Source organism: Antedon mediterranea, chromosome 1 (genome assembly GCF_964355755.1).
Source record: "Antedon mediterranea chromosome 1, ecAntMedi1.1, whole genome shotgun sequence".
NCBI classification, from domain to species: Eukaryota; Metazoa; Echinodermata; class Crinoidea; order Comatulida; family Antedonidae; genus Antedon; species Antedon mediterranea.
In genome coordinates this window covers 12,067,671-12,087,391 of record NC_092670.1, presented here as the reverse complement: position 1 = coordinate 12,087,391, position 19,721 = coordinate 12,067,671, and the positions used below count along the sequence as shown (strand labels likewise).

The window sequence follows — 19,721 nt, the reverse complement described above, 5'->3', positions numbered from 1 at the left end:
AGTGAGTATCCCCACCTCTTTATAGGTATTTATTTAGAAACTGATAGGCTCGGTTTTTTGGTGTCCTGTGGGCAAGCTCTTTATTCTGACATTCTGTGTTTATCCCGGAGTACAGTGTACAGTGGGTACTGTACTAGTAGCAGGGTTAGATCGTAATTTCACTTGTGGTGTACAAGATTGTAATTAAGACAGAGATGAGTACTGTAAAGCTTTACCCAACATCCTGGACATTTGGTCGCAGTTTGTTCTTTTTGGACCAATTCGTCATATTTTTGGCTCCAATTTTTTTTTGTAAAGTGAGTTGTTCATAGTAGTATGTCCATCCCTCCAGGATCTGTGACAATATTTGTATATATGTGCTGTGTAAAGGACAACTGCCAGATCTTTGTATGTAGTGAATAATTCTTTACACATTATGAAATACAGTAATATATTTTAACAATTTAAAAATGTTGTGAATATAGCATAGTATTTCTAGTGTTCATAAATATACAGTAATGATTTTAAAATCTGTTTAATAATAATAGATTTTTAAGCATACAGGTCAGTGTTGGCTGCTTTCGTTTCTAGGCCAACACACAGGATCAAAAAGCGATCATTTCGCCAATGTTCCCACCATAGAAAGCCTGTGTGGTGCACTTGGTTAGCTCACTCCTGGCTTCTTTATTCCAAATCCTAAAATCCCATTTCTCTGTTATTTACCATTGTGGTGTCACATTCCAAAAGGATAACCCATTTGAAAGGATCAACTGGGATTAATATTTAAGATTAAAGTATTAAGTTTTAGGATAATATTTTCCTAGTGTAATGAATAATTTCCTGAAAACCTGATTTGTTATAGTAACATCTATTTATAAATGTTTGCTATGCGTTTTTAAAACTATTGCTAGTTTGGGTTTTTTTTCCCATTGCAATAAGTTTTAATTTAAAATTAATAACCACAAGAAGGCACAAAGTAACTGGTTGCCTGCTACCCACCCTGAGACTGTATGTCTGTCAATGTCACTAGATTTTGATATCTATAGATGAATCACTTTGATAAAAAAAAAAACATTTGTCAGTTTTACCCATCAATAACCACAGCTACTGGTTGCCACCCACCCTGAGATGTCAGTCAATACTACCAGAGTTTGATATCAGTAAGTGAAATCCCTGGATCCATGGGTCTGAGGAACAATATTGTACAAATAGCTTATCACATTACATAACCAACTTTAAATGTGTACAAACATTACAACATGTGAAAGTAGCCTGTAGAAAAACAACCAGACTTATTTATAAACATTTATGTGGAGACAAATTTAAGTTGGAGACAAATTAAGTATAGAACTCATCCTTGCTTGTATAATTGCAGCCAGTAGTCTGCATATTGTGCACTGGAAAAAATTGTGAAACAATGCTTCATTTAAATTTCAAAACTCAATTTACTACTATTAAACTATTTTTTTTGTCAATAGAAACTAGAAATATTTCCAAATAACTAGTTTATACAATACAGCAATTTTTCATCTACATTTTTTTTATTTTAAAACTCAATTTCCTATTTTACTATTTTCATGGCAATATACTGGAAAACATTTCAATTAACTGATTTTTAAAACAATGCTCATTTAAATTATTTTTTATTTTAAAATTCAATTTCCTATTATAACTATTTTTCTGGCAATAGAAACTGCAAACAAATTTTAGCAAACAAATTGAATTAAGTGGTTTATAAAATAATGCTTGACCCAAATTAATTTTATTTCAAAACTCCAATTGCAATAACTAATTTTCTTGGCAAAAGAAACTATACTTAATTACCTTGTACCTTAAATAATGACAAATATACTATAAACAATTGTAAGAAGACAATGATGATGCAGTATACAAATTTTTAAAAAAACTTTCTGTCAAACTTTCTCTGTGGTAAGAATTACCGTATGTGGATTATGGTCATAACTAATTTTTACTACAATAAATTAAGCTTAAACCCCTTGAATGAACACACCACAGTATTCTGTGTATACAAAAGGGTTGAACGACCTTTATTTAGGCCAGATTATTTTGTTTAACTAGGCTTCATCTATGAAAGTAAATGCATAAAATAAGCAAATAATCTTTTACATTTGTTATGGATGGCATCTGCAAGTGCTTCCGTACAAATACAGTTATCATAGTGATACAGTTCTTTATTATAAAGTAAATTGTTTATCTTTTATATATATTTATTTTAACTTAAACAATCATGTTTACTCTTGAGTGAAATAATGAAGAAAATTGGGGACAATTTGCTTAGCACTAAATCTGTCATTCTTTAATAATGACAACTGTGTTTCTTAAAATCCATTTGTAGTGATGCAGAGGAATTTGTTTTCCACTTGACAAGGAGACAGTAATTCTTACTTGTTTAACTCTTATTAGTTCATCTGTGAATTTGTTGAAGAAACAACTTTAGCAGTGGCTTCGTTTATTTACAATGTTGATTACAAGCGATTTCGTAGATTACCACATCCAATTTGAGGGTCCTAGTGTTTGACAAGTGTCCTGTGGATGTTTACTCGTTGATTGGACAATACTTTGGTGTAACACCAAGGTAAACATAACAGGTTTTTTTTTTGTCTGAATTTTTTCTTCTTTGGGTCATTGATCGCTTCAGCAGCAGGATGATGGCGTTGGCTGTAAGTATTCTTTCTGATTTGGCTTCTATTATTAGATGTTGATAAACTTGTTAAAAGTCAATTAATTTCTAAATTTATGTTCAGGATTGTTTGTGAATTGTGGTACTGTATTTATAGTAATACATTTTTGATGGCAGCAAGAATATTGTACTTTGTTAACAGGCAGATAGAATCTGCTGGAAACTTTTACCTGCTTCTGTTAACAAAACCCAAGATGTAACAGTACTAATTTCTTATATTAGTAGTCTATTTCATGCCTGGATGAACCAACATTAGCCCAGGAAGGGGAAAAAATAATTATTTTTTCACCTCCCTGATTAACCCATGTATTTTTAGGCCTTGTAATGAATTCACTGTAGCCATTGTATTATTTGTGATGAAAAGCTGGGATGTGCAACATACTTATATAGTATTGCATTTCTGTAGAGAATTTCATAATTATTTAGTGAACCATCCCCTCTCCTACTACAGTACTCCCCCTAAGCACTTACATTATGGTCTAAACGATCATACCACCCTAATCAGTTTTTCAAAGATTTATGTTATAAATATGCGTGTATCACCTAATTTTTCCTGGTGACGAGTTCAAATCTAGTTTATATTGAACTGGAGGATGTCTTTAAAATGCAGAGTATAGTAATGTATACAACACATGTAATATGTTTTAAATGTTTTGCAATAAACTTTCCTTGCCATATTATTACATGGCACTCTATAAGGTCATTGTCCTGTGTTTTTATCACTCTCATTATTTCATCTGTTTGTCTGTAAATAGATAGCAGATAAAGGTGATAGATTATCTTAAATTTGATACATTCTTGGCTGATATATTAATTACTATACACTTTTTAGATTTCCTTTCTGATTGAGTCTAAATGGGTATATACTGTATGAATTTATTTATTGTTTTTGTCTATAAACAGTGGTCTTTTACACGATTTCTTGATAGGGGCAGCGATTAATAATTTTATATAAATAAACACACTTTTTAATTTTAGTACATATGTACTGTACCAAACAATTAAAAAGTAGTCTTTTGATTGAAATGCATCAAGGCATTCAAACAGTTGTCTTTTTTGTACTGTAAACTGTTTCTTGACATCATACTTAATACAGTAGGCCCTTATCTTTTCATGTCTTTCATCAGGTGTTTAGGTTCTGATGATACACCTATACCAAGGGTCAGGGTCACATATTCATTGTCCACAAACCCCCAACCCAGTAATTATTTTTCGCATTTGAAATGCCGATTTTTTTCATTGAGTGTTCCTCTTTCAACCCTGTGTAATTTTCAAGCTCCAATAAATTACTCCTCTCAACTCAAGTTTATTTCATCACCACCAGGTAATGTAGAATCTCTATTATTAGGTGTCCCTTGAGAGTTCACGTTTTAATACCTGTACTGTAGGCCTACATGATCTAAAGCTGGGGTGTACAGTAGCAAGAAATGTACATTTAGGTGGCTGAAGCTGAGATTCAACTGGAACAGGTTGCTGACACTAGAAAATCCTTAAATCTATAGCTGTCACGAAAACTGAACAGCACCAGATACAAATTTAAATTCTTGTTTCTCTTTAGTCTTGAAATTGTTTTTTTTTTCCTATCAATTTTTAAGTTTCTTTTAAAAAATGTTTATATTTATTCTAGCATACTGTACTTATTTTAAATAGTAGTATTTTATTGGAAAATTGTTCATAATCGCCAATAACTTATTTAACTACGTCTTGATAAAACCTGTATGTTCTATCTTTCTTATCCAAATTTAGAAATAATATGACCTTACCATAAACTGGAATGGAATGAATAAAATCAATTTAATATTTTATGATTTATGAACAAACTTAACATGGTTCAATGATTATGATGTCATATTTTTTATATAGTAAATTACTGTATATGATTTTTTAAAGTTCCATATTCCAAAAGTTCAAATTGATCAATTGGCATTAACATTTAATCTTTGTGGAATTGTAAAATAGCACATTATGGATTCTCTTGTGGCTAATAAAGTTTTACAAAATTAAAATGAAGTGTTAAAATATTATTTCTAGTGTAAAAGTATATCATTGAGGTGTTTTATTGGGGCCAACATGGCACATCAGCTTAAAAAAAGATCTCTCCAGGGTTTTGAGCATAGACACATCAAAGATACCGGCTAGGATATTAAGTTATGGGTGGTTGCAATCGGTACCTTGGTATACTACAAAGGCTAATAGTCTGGTCGTAGACATAGATCATTATAACACGGTAATTTAACAAATAACACATACTTTTAATGTAACCTTATGATTAATGGGGTTCTCAAGCAAGGTGGGTACTTTTTATCTAAGGCGTATTAGCGTAAGAGGGATTAGGCGTATTAGCGTAAGAGGGATTCCACTGTAATTCAAACATTTCTGAATATACAGTTAGGCTACTACGCATACAACTGCAAATCCACTATACAGAAGAAGGCCTAAAAGATAATATAAAAAAGTGTGAAGACAGAAGGAATTAGACCATAGAATAAACTTAAATTGAACTATAATATTAGACCGATTTAAATCAATGTTATCTTGGGCAATTCAAGTTTTTTTTTTCATTATATTACCTATACAACAGATGCATGTTGTCTATACTAAATACAATTCCGAAATCCATTAAACCATCATTTCAATTCATTCCTTTCAACTCTTTCTCATCTTTCAAATAGATTGGCATTTATTAGCGCAATTTATCAAGTTTGTCAACCTGTTTGTTATCCACATTATTGTTATACAACCAAAAGCTTTTTTACGCTTTAAAAAAAAAAAAAAGTCATATTAGAGATATTAATTGCATCATCAACTTGTGTAAGTAGAATAAGTAGGTCTTAGAGTATTTGTGAGTTTCAGTTAAGTTAAGAAAGTTGAGACAGATAGAAAATAATTTGCAATGTCTATAAGTGCATCCATATACCTTTGGGACCCAACAAAGTGTCACCTTTTGTGGTGGCTAATAAAGAAATGAATGAATGAATTAATTGATGAATGAAAAACAAAAATAAAGATTACAAATTTTCTATTTTGCATTGAGCTACAGTAATTTGATAAAACTTGGAAGTTAAGTGAAATTCTTGAAAGAAAACAAATATAGTTTCACTCTGTCCAGCAGTTGTAAAGTCGATGAGAAGAGGATACTTTTTTTTTTGTTTATCATGGTGCAAGTGCAACTGAACAAAAAATGTATTTAGGTCTAGTAGATGAAAGTGATTCGTCTGCTGCATTAGACTGAGGCCTATTTACTATCACTTTCGCTGATGGTCTCTGTTTGAAAAGGGCACTTCAGGAAAAAAGCGGGGTTTTTTTCAAAACCCTGCAAACTCCATTGGCTACGGGCTTGGACTGATCAGTATGTACAAAATACATATTGTGGTCACAAACACAAAATGGTTCTACAAAAAGTGATTTTACTGTGGCTTTAGATCCATTTATAAGAGGAGATTTAAGACTACTTCCCCACATTAATCTCCTATCTAAGCAGGCTTCATAATTCCTGAAAAACGAAAAAATTATGTACTTAAAATGAAATGTTTTTTAAATCCATTTTTGGAAATCGCTTGATGGTTTTCATCTGCGATTCGAACGCCTTGACCAACTTAGACTTTTCTTACAAGTTTTCTTGTCAATAAGAATTGATCAAAGTTTGACATACAGTAAGCGAACTTGACCTTTTGTCTTGTCAACAGTTTTCAATTTACTTGTGTATCAGTTACATTGATTGATGTGATAGAACCTTTATCTTTTATTTACTAATGAGTAAATATCACTTTCATTGATTGATAGGAATATGTTTACCAATCTACTGCACTATGGGGTTAATGTACACCTGTGGTAAGGTAGAAGCTGAAAACAAACCCATAGACCCACTGCAGTAATCCGTATGTTCTTTTATCCCACCAAGATGCTTGTGATTGGTCAAATTACTTTTGTTGCGACTATGTGCTTGCATCTGACTGGGAAGCAAGCTGATCATTTTGTTTACAGTAGACCCCCTATTAAGGGAACACCTTCACAACCCAACAAAGTGTTCCTAGAAGTGTCTCCTGCATTGGTGTTGGTCATTGCCTCACAAACGGTGTCTTCTTAATAGTGGTGGCCACCTAGCTTGTATGGGTAGTTTTACTGTAGTTGTATTTATATTTGAATTCTATTGTATTGTTATTTTCTCCTCCAGCCTTCAGGTTACTGGATAACTGTCCACAGTCTACAGAGTATTAGTGATGGCGGTATTTTAGACCCTGATGACCAGATACAAGACGTCGCTGATGACCGAGAAAAGGTAACAAGCTATAGGTTTAATTATTCTCAGCGTGGTGGATCTGAACCGTTTACCGTTTTTTTTTAATAGAAATAACTTTATTAAAACTACCAAATGGCCTACTGTATTCAAAGTTCGATTTTATTAATCTTCATTTTTCATGTTTTGGGGGGACAATACATCTTTAAATGTTGATCCAGTGTACCAATATGACATGTTGAAATCAAGTTGTTTTGTGGGATATTATACAGTAGCATGATGCATATTACCACAGTATATTATTGCTTAATTTTTCTCTTTTTCAACAATCTATTACAATTACAATATTAAATTCAATACAATATTTTATAACATAGACCTTTCAATGAACTATTTACAATACAAATAACTGAAGATTACAGAATCAATAAAAACAGATTTGTTTGTAGACTATCTTTCAGTTTTTGATACTACTAAGTTTGACTGCAAGGACGAACTACTTACGAATTCAACTTGAGTCCTTTATCCTAATTCAAACATTTCTAAACAATCTATTGAGATGGAAATTAAAACTGTTATTAGGGCTTTAAACCACATTGCTTTCCCTTCATAAAGCTCATTGGAACGTCAAAAAATAACAATAGAGTTTTATTTTTCATGAGGATCAAGGTAGAATCGATCAACAGTATATTTCTAGATTTGGCACGGCCTGTACAGTAGCTATTTCTAACTATCTGTACTTTCTCCATTGATAATTCAATATCAACACAGAAATTACACTACAGTCATGTACATAAACTCTGCTATTATTAGTTGCTAAACATTGCCAGAAGATTTATGCGTATATCTAATGGCATTCTTACTTTTCGACGAGTGTAATCTCCTACAAGAGTGGATTTTAAAAATATGTTAATGGTTTGTCGAAGAACTGCTTTACTATTGGAATATATTTGTCTGCTTAGATTTTCATCATGTTGCAATTCAAAGTGACAAAACGATCTAAAGCTACCTCACCAGTAAGTTTCTTTATTGTATTTCATGTTTTGATTGATAATATTCGAGCCTGTAGTCAGGGAGGTTAAGGTTCTAAAGAACCCCTTTTTCTCCTGAAATACTCTTTTTAAATAGAGACCAGACAAATGGCAATTTAGTTAGACCTACAGTAAATATCTTTTTCAGTTGCTTACTGTAGGCTTGTATTTTTTTCCGGAAAAAAAAACCCCTGTTAAAAATAAATGTAAAATCTTGGTACTCATTTGTTTTATACACATATAAAGGTTTGCGCATGCGACAACTTCTCTTACGTGATGTTTAGCCCATCTTATTGATTCACTAGTTTCAAAGTTTTGTTTGATCATGAATTGGAAATCTGAAGGAAACATTGCCCAAGCAAATTACTCCAACAAGGCAAAATTTATTCAATCTGAAAAATTGGGAGGGAAAAAAAACATTACAAATTCATTATGTTAAGCTACTATGTATTCATTCATTCAAGTTTTATCAAGTTACACTGCTAAAAGAGAAATAAAAACCTTCTGCGGTATGTAAAATTTAACATCTTTAAGCCAATAGATCTGTCGAACTTGCCATACACTTTGTAGAATTTTGCATTACAGTTTAAATTTATTCACGTTACCTGTAAATGAACTTAAAGAGTTAAAGAGTGAGTGAATGGTTAATAACTCACTCATTATGTTGTGTAGTTCTAAACAACATTCTAAATCTACAGTACAGTAAATCCCTCTAGTAGTTAGTTGTACTATCACCGATGGTTGTTGTAACAGGTACTATACATGTACACACTTTTTTTAGTCAATTGTCTTTAAGGCAATATTATATATATTCTGAGAATGATTTATTTACACTGCAGTACTTATTTTAAATGATTTCTCTAAAGTTACTTACTTTATGTTAATATTTTTTTTACTCTGCTTAAATACTATGGATTTTTATTTTGATACTGTGCAATATTAATATCATTATGAATGTGTTTAAAAAGAGTGGTAATATAGTGAGTACAGTATGTTCAGTTACGCTATTGGTTATTATGTAAAAAATATTTTTATTTATTTTATTTAATCGAAACCAACAGCGATAATTACCGCCACTAACAGGTTTGATACAAACAAAGCCAGGACTGTTTAAAGCACCTTGATTGGTCCTAACATTGATCAAGGGCTTCTCTCGTCCAGTGCCCACCTTGACCAGAGGTCTGAGGCAGATACTAGATGCAGGGGCTGCCATAAGAGTCAGCAGTGCTGATTTCAAATGCCTAACGGGACCCCAGCTCCGTATACAGCACCCGTTATTCCCAGATGGTCTCCCATCCAAGCTCTAACCAGGCCCAACGTCGCTTAACTTCAGTGATCTGACGAGAACCGGTGTTTCAACGTGGTAAAGCCGTATATAAATTTGAATCCTTGCTCACATACTCTATGCACATCTACAGTAATCTATCCAGCTGATATAATAAACTGTCTTACATACATACTATATTTTCAGTTGAATCTATTATAATCTAATTCTAGATAGTAAAAAATAATAATTTAATAATATTTGTTACACATTTGTTAACTGTCTTGGTACTTTAATGTCAGTGTCATGATCAAACAAGTAGTGTTTTGTTGTACACATTTTAAAAACACACACAATCTTACAGTTTACACAAATCTAAAAAAGTGCAATTATTATTGTAACATTTTAAGTGTATTCGCATGAAGTTTCTCGTTTCAAGGTTTGCAGTCTTTTTGTTGGGGTGTGCACATCTCAAAGTACTGTATGTAAGCAGATCTGATCTCAATAGGAAAGTGTCGACAAGGAACAAAGAATTTGCTCCTATGTAAAATGTGATTGGATTGGTAGAGAGTCTAAACTTGTATGCATATAATATGCTGGACAGTGACTCTGAGTCTATCTACCTAAACTTTCCAATCTAAACTAAGCTAAACTCATTTCCAAGAAGCACAACCCCATTGATTGAACTACGGGTGTGTTTATCTTGGCTGACATGTATCCGGTTTTTAATTGTGTAAACAAATAGAATGAAAGTAATTAAAAAGTAGTTTGATTTTAAAAAGGAATGCCATGAGAAGCTACATTCAATATCAGATTTCTCATATTAACAGGCTAAGCAGTGGGTGGTGGTGGTGTACCCACTTATTCTTCTCAATCAGTGCTTCCATATACCTGTAAACCTAACATGACTTATCTCTACTTCTGGTAGAAGAAAGCACTGTTAATGTCTTGAGCAACGATGTGTGAGAAATTGAATGTTTAGAAGAAAGTAAATTAGAAGAATAAAGTAAATAATGGCAATAATCTTTAGATTGTTTTTCACATTTACCCACCTGTTTGTCGAGGAGGGTCAGATAAGTTGCATAAAAATTGTACCAGTGAAACATCTGTTGTATAAAAATGTTGATTTTTGTTGGGGTAAATCAAAAGGTAGTTAAAAGGACAAGGGATTTTCTTTTGATAGACTAATGGAAGAAATGTCATAAATTGATTGATATTTCGATGAAGCAACATTAGTCGGTTTCACGAAGGAGTGCTATACTCTTGTGCAAAAACAATTCCCTGGCTAAAAACCCATTGGAAAAATAAAACCACCAGGATAAGACTCTATATACAGGGAATAATTTCGCCAGTGTAGAATAGCAAAAAGCTATACAAAACAACCTTATTGCTACACATTTCTAAAATTGTGTAGCAAAAAAGACAATACAAAACTATGTTTCTCGACTAAAAAATCAGTTTGATTATAGCAATATTACTAAAAAAAATTTTAAAATAAAATGTTTCCCTGATATATAATAGTGCATTTGGGGTTTGGTGGGTACCATGTAGAAATTGAACTGTCAAAAGTTTATTAAATAATGGTAAATTACTTCTACTGTACCTCATGGGCGGATCCAGTGGGTCACATGCTCCCCCTTTTGACGGCTAAATAAAATTGTGAATGACTTTTTGATATTATCTTTAAATGGCCAATACTACTAATTCTCCCCTGTACCTAAAGGTACTGTACTTCAGTACAATAACAGGTTGTTATAGTACAAATTACACAGTAGTGTACCATTTCTTTTTGATGACATTTTTCTTCTCTCATGATTTTCAAATTGAGTTACAATTTTTAAAGAGTGTTATAATTAAAAACCACATTGATACGTTCAGTACCATATTCCATGTTTGTCTTAATTGACATACAGTATTGTATGATCATAAAACAACCTGACATGTGTTGCAATTTCATCCTATTTAAATAAAGTCATGAAATTACAAACTAAGTTGACAATGACATTTTATTTAGTGCATTTTTGGGAGACGAGACATCTATTTTTATTCATCCCCATACAATGGTGTAAACGTGACAAAAATATAATAATTTAATCCTTACAATTGATGCTATCCTAATCCTAGTGTCAATGAACTATAATTAGTAGAACATTCCGTTAAATACTACTTATTGTTTGAAAATATGTTTAAACGCCATGGTCTCCCTCTTTGGACAATGGTGTAATCCGCCTATATTCATAACAGTACATATTTTGTCAAATTTTACAGGTATAAAAATACAGTACAAGAATAGATAGGCTTTGTTTGTTAATAATAGTTAAAATTCTCCTGTGTGTTTTTTAATACAAGAGAAGTATTGATGTTCAAGGAAGTTAGTGTTAGAATTAGCCAAGGTTATCCATCCCCTCAAATCCACTAATAAAGAATACAGTCATAGACAGAAACAGAAAATATGATGATGACAATACAAAAAAAAAATTGTTTTATAGATATATTGTCCCCCTGAAAAAAGTTTTTGTTTTTATTTTCTGTTATATAGATAGATTGAGTAAAAAATGTACACCTTCAATGAGTGTATCAATGGTGTCCATGGCAACCTTAAAAGCAATTTGTCATAGATAAAATATTGTAAAAAGAGACTAATTTGAATCTTGTTTGACCTGTACCCCTAGCCCACCTGTTGTAGATAGACCTAGGCCTATACTCTTCTGCTTCAATGGTCTTGTTGACAGTGGTAGGCTGCTCACAAGTCAGGTGTCAACAGCATCATGAAATTAAACCCAAGGTCAGGAGTAGACCAATTAGAAGCAATGTAGTAGTGAAATTGAGCTTGTGGGTATTGAATATCAAGTTCTGGTTGCCTTCACTGAACACTATCATCTGAAGTGAATGCCATTTTCCTTTCTGTGGGACCATGGAGCATATCTTTAAAAGAACCGAATTGATTTATGCGTCTGAATGAATGTCTCAAGAGATTGGTGCATGCAGTTGTAGTTTTAATTGAAAACTTTTGGTTCATTTGGCCAGTTGAAGTCATGTTGGTTGTACCTAGGTTTCAAGTTGTGAGTAAAACTGTTGTTTGAATTTTGTTTTTAGTCTACGAGAAAAACAGTATGAAGGTTTGTTTGTTTGTGTTTATATTTTACTACTACAGATGTTCACTGCTGTATGGTCTGTAGTATTAATTTAGTATTAAATATAGTAATATATATTATCTAGAATAGGTAGTCAGGTCTACTCCATTACCAACACATATAATAGGTTTTGATTCTGTATCTGTAGCATAGCCATAGCAAATGTTTGTGATTTGTTTTCATACATATTTATTATATCTTTTTCACCACTGTCATTTGTCACAAAACTGTTATTGTCATGATCATTTAATCATCATCAGTATCATCACAATTAATATTGGTTTTCATTATCATCATTATCATTATCATCATCATCATCATGACATACAGTAAGCTTGATACAGAATTCAGAATCTTAATTGGTACAGCAGTAAGGAAATGTGTTTTGTTGACAAGCTCAAAAAAACAATTTGGACTATAGAAAGTGATAGTATTTAGGTATACAAAAATACAAGTGTAATATATTACAATTTTACATTTAAAAAATGGATTTAACTAATTTATGAACTATGATTCATTGATTGATTTTGTCTTATTTTTATTCAATTATAATTTGGCATTTCAATTTAATTTTTATTATTAGCTAATTAGTCAATAACGATCACACTAGTGCATCTGAAAAAAAAAATTAATACAGAGATTATTATTTAAACAAGTATGTACAGTATATATAGCTAGTCTGATGTTTAAACTCGAATGCTAAGCTTACATCATGTAGATATGTACAGTAGGACACAATAATGATAAAGGAATACCCTTCAGCCTTTGTCATCATGTACAGTATGTTAATTTTGCCCAACAGATGTATTATTAGAATGTAATAGTTGTATATCTTTTATACATTTATTCAAAGGATACTGTTTAACTATTAGTACTCAAAAGACAATTTGTTTTATCTGCTTCTATTTGTTGAAATACAATGGTCTCACTACACTGTTTATTATTAACCATACAATTGTACTAAAGTGAAATAAGCTACTGTATTTGAACTGTGATCTATTGTTGTAATGAATTAGAGAGAGAGTTGAATAGATCACATTGCCAGTGAGTCACCTTGTCTAAACTCATGTATTGGTTTATTCCATCAAAGGTGATGATTAGTTTGTAGCTGAAATACCATACAGCCATCACCATATTTCAACAAAAACATTCAACAAGAATGTTCTAAAGCCCTATCTGTTCTACACTATCAAACTTGTGACAAAAACATGTGATGTTCCAGATGATGTCATATCACTACCATAATTAAGCATATCACTAACAATCATATTTAGGCACATCACACTTTTTTTTTGTCAATAGTACTTTGATAGTGTAGACAGAGCTTTAGATAATTTTTCTAACAATGTTTTCTTTTTTTTTTGTATATGTAACTGTATTTCAATGTTTTTATTTACTTTTATTATACTGAATATAAAAACTTTGTTTAAGAAAAGTTCCTTTTCAATATTTGTATTTTAACAATGGATTTCACCTTTTTTTACTACGTCACTTCCTGTTGAAGACTTCATACCTGTGTTCTCGCATAATTATACATTGAAAAATAGTAGTACACTTTTTACTGAAGGTTTTCCACATATCGTCAGTAGATGTAATTTTTCCTTTCTTAATATACCCGAAATATGATAATAATAAAAAATATGATAAAAAAAAGAATCAACGTAAATGCAAAACTTTTTTAGAATAATTGTAATATTCTGTTATTAGCTGTATTTTAAATTTAAATTGAACAAAATTATTAGTTTTTTCCAAGAATAATGTGCTGACCTCATCAAAAGTTCAAGAACAGATTAATAGTTTGTGTGATACATAATGCAGTGAATCATGATTTATAGTCCTGTCATGTTTAGTTGAAACATTTATTTTACTTTCCTTTAAAATGTTGCAATATTTTAATTTGTAATAATTCCAAGTTAAAGTATTTAAAGATAAGGATACACTTGTATTGTACATTACTATAGTATAAAATGATAAATTTAAGTTCTGTTTAGGCTGTAGTATTTTGTATACATCTTGCAACCTGGTAGTTAATTAAAGATAATTGTGTTGATTGTATGCTTAAAGGCTTAAAGATATGTTTTCCCCACCTGAAAAAATAATTTTTTAAATGTTTTTGTATATTTTTTTAAACATTTTTTTTTTCTATGGAATTGATTAACTTTATTAAAATTGAAAACTGTGGAACAATCTTCCTGATCCTATTAAAAATGCATCCTCTATCATAGTTTTCAAAACACTAATATAAAAACTCATATTTTTTCTTTGTAATTTCTTTCTGTTTTTTCTCAGCGCTTTGGGACAATCTTTTGATTGTATAAGCGCTATATAAATAGAACAACATTACAGTACATTATATTCATTTTTCATATTTTTTTTTTTTTGGGGGGGGGGGGGAGATAGTACATCTTGAATGTCTACTCTTTCAGTTAAAAAAAATTTGAAGAGCAGGAATGTTGCTGGTTGTCTGCAAAATGCTATAAATGTATCTAATTTTGTCTTTCAGTTGTTAGCAAACTTTGAAGAGCAAGATGGTCCTAGACTGACACATAGCATAGGGGACGGCACAAGTGCAAGCTCTGCAGGAACCGCTAGCCCTGACATGTTCCACTCGGAAAACATCATCAACACAAACAATAGCAACAAAAGTTTCAACGGCTGCGATGTTTGTGAACACAATCAGATGGATGTTGTCGTAACGGATGAACACATCAATGCAGGTAGGTTTAGCAGGCACATGTGATAGCTTAGAGATATGGTAATGTAGTGTTTGTGAACACAATCAGATCATGGGTGTTGTAGTAAGGATGAACACATCAATGCAGGTAGGTTTAGCAGGCACATAGGATAACATAGGGATAGGGTACTGAAATGTTTGTGAACACAATCAGATGGATGTTGTAGTAAGGATGAACACATCAATGTAGGAGGTTTAGCTACAGGATGGGATAACATGGATATGGCCATATAGTGTTAAAACATATTGAAAATGTTCTCTTAATGGGAATGTTCACTATAGAGATTTCCTCCTGCCCCCAATATGTACCAATGTTTAAGGAAGAGAGGGAGTACTGAAATTAATATGAGAGGAGCTACAGTACTAAGATATAAATTGAGTTTAAAGAATGCATAATATAGCCCATGAGTCTATAAATGAGGGCAATTTTGTTTTATACAAAAAATATTTAGCCTCAAAACTTACTGTACAGAAGGAAAAATATCAATAATGTTAGTGGGTTAGTAACCTTCAGGTTACTTTAACTGATTCCTTAGAGGGTAAAGAGGAATGGGTCAAGGAATGGTATTACAATATATAGTGTATACAGTACTTACTATAGGACAAATATTGATATTGTAGGAAGGATATATGGATAGTACAGTCAAGGTGGTACAAACAGGAAATCATCAGAATATTAAGTATTCCATCAGGAAAGTTAAAGCTTGAGCTTAAAAATTTCCCACTTAATATTTTCAGGAACAATGTGTTTTACATGGCGTTATATTTAGGTGAAAAATAGATGATATCATAGAATTAGCTCTTGTTTTAGGAATTATTTATTGGAATACAACAAGCACAGTTTATTTTTGGAACAGTCTTGCCTTTTGCATTGTTATGTAATACTAATACTGAACAGTAGGTTGATGCTTGATTGGAACTTGATAACAAACCAGTACTGTATATGATACCTGCATACAACTGGTAAAGATACTACAAGTTTAATCAGCTACTTTTAGCAGCACTATGTATGTTGTCTGTTAAATGCTTACCTTGATGCCTACCTGATAATATTAAGGATGCAATCATGGGTTATAAACTCAAGAGCTATTTCCTCTCTTTTTATGTGTGTTTACCGTGGTTGTTTTTGGAATTACAGAGTTCCAGAAAACGCCAAAGTAGACTGGTGGTATTAAATCTTTTACAGTAATTGTATAATTTGAGTGAACTTTGGATGGATGTCAGAGTGAAAAATTAGGCAGGGCATTATTTCTGCAATCTATAAATAATTGCTTAGATTTGACGAAGTTAAAGGATTCTTGTTTCATTCTGAACATAGGGGAATAAGCTGTTAAAAGCTCATTGCACCAAAAGGTATGGTATTATGTCGAAAGGGTGGCCAGTTCCTTACCACACTTACATAGCAAGAGTTAGATATTGGAATCACAATTTATTTTTGTACATTCTAACACAGGATCTTAACACAGTGTATTAATTCCTTATTGATTTCAATGCTTATACAATTATATCAATTTAATTTTTTTTTCTACCTTATTGATACAGGTACAAGTTTACATGTAAGAAGAGGAAGTGAACCTAGCCTGATATACACAGAGAATAATAACAGTAAAAATCACGACAGGGAAGAGGAGAGGTGGGGATCTGAAGAAATACTGGATGACCTTGACAAAGATGTAGGTCAATTATTTTGATTTGACATTTGATTACAATTTACAATAGTCTTTTGTTTAAAGGACAACAGACTGGGGTATAGGTTGTCCCAATGTATTTTAAATATGAATATGAAGGAATAACCCATGTTTTGCAGATGAATTGCACACACATGTGCCTGAACCACATTGTATCTTTCAAAAGTGAAAGAAAACATTTGCAATATCTGGCTTTGGCTACACTATCAAACTAGTTTGACAAAAAAATGTGATGGTGATGCCTAAATATGGTAGTGATATGATATCATCATGTCCATATATGGGTACATCACATTTTTTGTCACATAAAGTTTGATAGTGCAGCTTTAGTACAATACTCATGTGAAATGAGATTGAGAAGCAATATATTTGTTAATTCTACAGCCAATACCTATTAAAAATACATTCTAATCATACTTTGTTTGGTCCTGAAAGTGTCCCCTTAATAGAGGTTCTTTAAAAGTCTAAAAAAAGTTGAACTGATTGTAGATTGCAGTTTTTTCAATTGCATAATTACAAATACACAATGCAATAGTGCTTAATAATGCTCAGAACAAAATGAACTCAGTTGATATTAAGTGTATTAGCTGACCTATAATCAGCCACATAGATTGATAAACCTGGCTTTATACTCCCTGCTAGTTCGCTTCACAATACCTACTGCACATGGTTGTACTAATGAAGAAGTCAGCTGCTTACAGCAGTTTACATTTTTTTCTGTCATAAGATAGAACTGTACTTAGTACTACAAACGGTAGCTGTGTAAAATGAAATCAAAACAGTTGATTGAAGGTAATATCGGTCGTTTGTTGTTGTTGTAATTGTTGTACTTCAAATTTTCTGCAGAGGCCGTCAGCTTTTGAGCGATTGAGCAAGGCAAGGAGTAGTTTTGATGGCTTAGATTCAAATAGCGCATTCTCAAGATTTGGGCGTGATTCAAAGAGGCAGTCAATGACCGGAACCGCCATCAATAAGTTTATCAGTACACAACAAACTAGTCAGGTAAGTGTTATTGCAGTTTAAATACAGGTTATTACTTTTTCTACATTTTAGGGTAAACACATGAAGAGAATCTGAATTTAACATACGCATTATATATCTAACCTGTCTTTTTTTTATTATCAAATCAAAATGTGTGTACATTCTTTTATTTTTTAGTTTCTTTAGATTGTTAATAGGTCATTGTTAATCATGCTTTCTCCTAACCAGTCTTAAGCCTTGCAAAAGTGCACATATAGCTACCTAAATAGCATTCACAATATTAAGTAGCTACTATCAGCTATAAATAAATAGATAGCTATGTCATAGCATGGCAAAATAGCAGTGAAAACCATCCATGTGCCTTCCTCGAAAACTGATTAGTTTTCAGTTATGGTGAAACAATTTTTTAAAATGAGGTTTTTAAGTTTGTAGGAGAATATGTTCTAGGAAATACCATTTGAAACTTTTTAATAATGCTAATAATCACATTTTAACATGAAATGACGTAGTATCCCAATACAATGCATGATGCATTTTAATTGAATGTACAGTGGGTTATGCCCAAGGCTACAAGTAATGGGGAATTGATCCTGTCACTGGTTATAATAAGATTCCAACTAATTTAGCCCAGTTACGTCAGCCTATTTAGTTTACCATCAGTAATGTGGTTTTTCCTTTTAAACTCCGATTTCCATTTTGAGCTATAATGAAATTGGACCTATAAAATTATTTTAACCAAATGGAGTGAGGACAACAGTGTAGTAGATATATACTAAAACGTCCACTATTCAACTGAAAAGACACAGTATACAACGGTAGGAGATCTCCATTGGGTATAGGTTTTAACACTACAACCAACCCTTATTCACGGGATACCTTTATTAAGCAGAAACATTGTTTGTATATCCATGATACATAATTCCTTCTTTGTTTTTTGAAATCTTACACTTGACAAGATAATAAATGTGCCTAATCATAATCTATAGTTTGCATGTTTGAAAAAAAAAAGGTTTTTGACAAGCCTGACCAGTTACAGACTATTCCATGGCTTGGGGGAGGTGGTGGAGGGAGATGGGCTATAAAGGAATTCTAAATTCCCATCTTCCATTACACTTATAATGTAAGTCTAGATTGTTGAGGAAGGTGTGATTGGTCTAGCTTGAGCTTTCTCACTAAGTTATTTTCCATTCAGCTTAATTTTTCACTTAGCATCTAACTTAAGGAAGCTTTTTTAAATGTCCTTGTACTTTTTCAATATATATCCACCCGCTCTTACAGTAACTTGGTGGCACCTACTTTTAAGCTTTTAGTATGGTGCCTAATGGACATACCATATGAATATTGTATTTAAAAACAAGATGTTTTTAAAATGACGTTAAAGACATCGACTGCCAGGGAGTGTGTATAAACAGGGAGTTTATTTTACAACTCCCTGGTATAAAGTATGTCACATGAGCCACTGATGAGTATCTTTAAGATGACTGCACCGCTAGAATGCTGTTGAACTTTGTGCAGTCATAGGGTATGTTCAGACTCACAGAGTTACGGTGGAGTTATGTACGCGGCGTACATATTTTTGTGTCTTAACCATGCCGCGGATTAGCGTTAGGGAGCTGTTACTCCGCGCCAGTGGCGTTAATAACTCCAGCGGGAGAGGGTAGATTTCATAAGGCTAATCCATTGATGCATCAGTGATTTCAACCTCCGGTCAACGTCAGCCAATGAAAAGACACGACCGCAATTAGCAGCAGTCTATTCGCGAGGTTTTTTTTAATAGCAAAACAATATAGCCTATTCCTCGAGCTAGCCTAGATCAACAGCAACATTTGAATTAAAATAAAACGTGTTACATGGAAAAGTACAGAAGTGGCTGATTTGATTTCATTATGGGGCAGCCCTGAATTTATAGACAAGATAGAAATTAGAAATTGGAAAGCTAGCGCCGGCAACAAGATGGCTGTTTTTAAAGAAA

General features: G+C 32.3%; 1 protein-coding gene and 1 pseudogene across 9 annotated transcripts in view; one reads left to right on the top strand and one right to left on the bottom strand.

Annotated features, from left to right (window-relative positions):
• The window catches only part of LOC140056647 (partitioning defective 3 homolog), a 76,137-nt gene that overhangs the window by 28,760 nt on the left and 27,656 nt on the right, over nt 1–19,721 (top strand). For 7 of the 9 annotated variants that reach the window (XM_072102156.1, XM_072102110.1, XM_072102122.1 and 4 more), the window contains 4 exons: nt 6,855–6,959; nt 14,850–15,063; nt 16,623–16,753; nt 17,615–17,770. In XM_072102156.1, the coding sequence (XP_071958257.1) occupies nt 14,946–15,063; nt 16,623–16,753; nt 17,615–17,770 (405 nt within the window). In that variant the 5' untranslated portion in view covers nt 6,855–6,959; nt 14,850–14,945. The other 2 variants (XM_072102139.1, XM_072102148.1) reach the window with 2 other exon arrangements.
• LOC140063705 (5S ribosomal RNA) lies at nt 9,208–9,325 on the bottom strand (annotated as a pseudogene).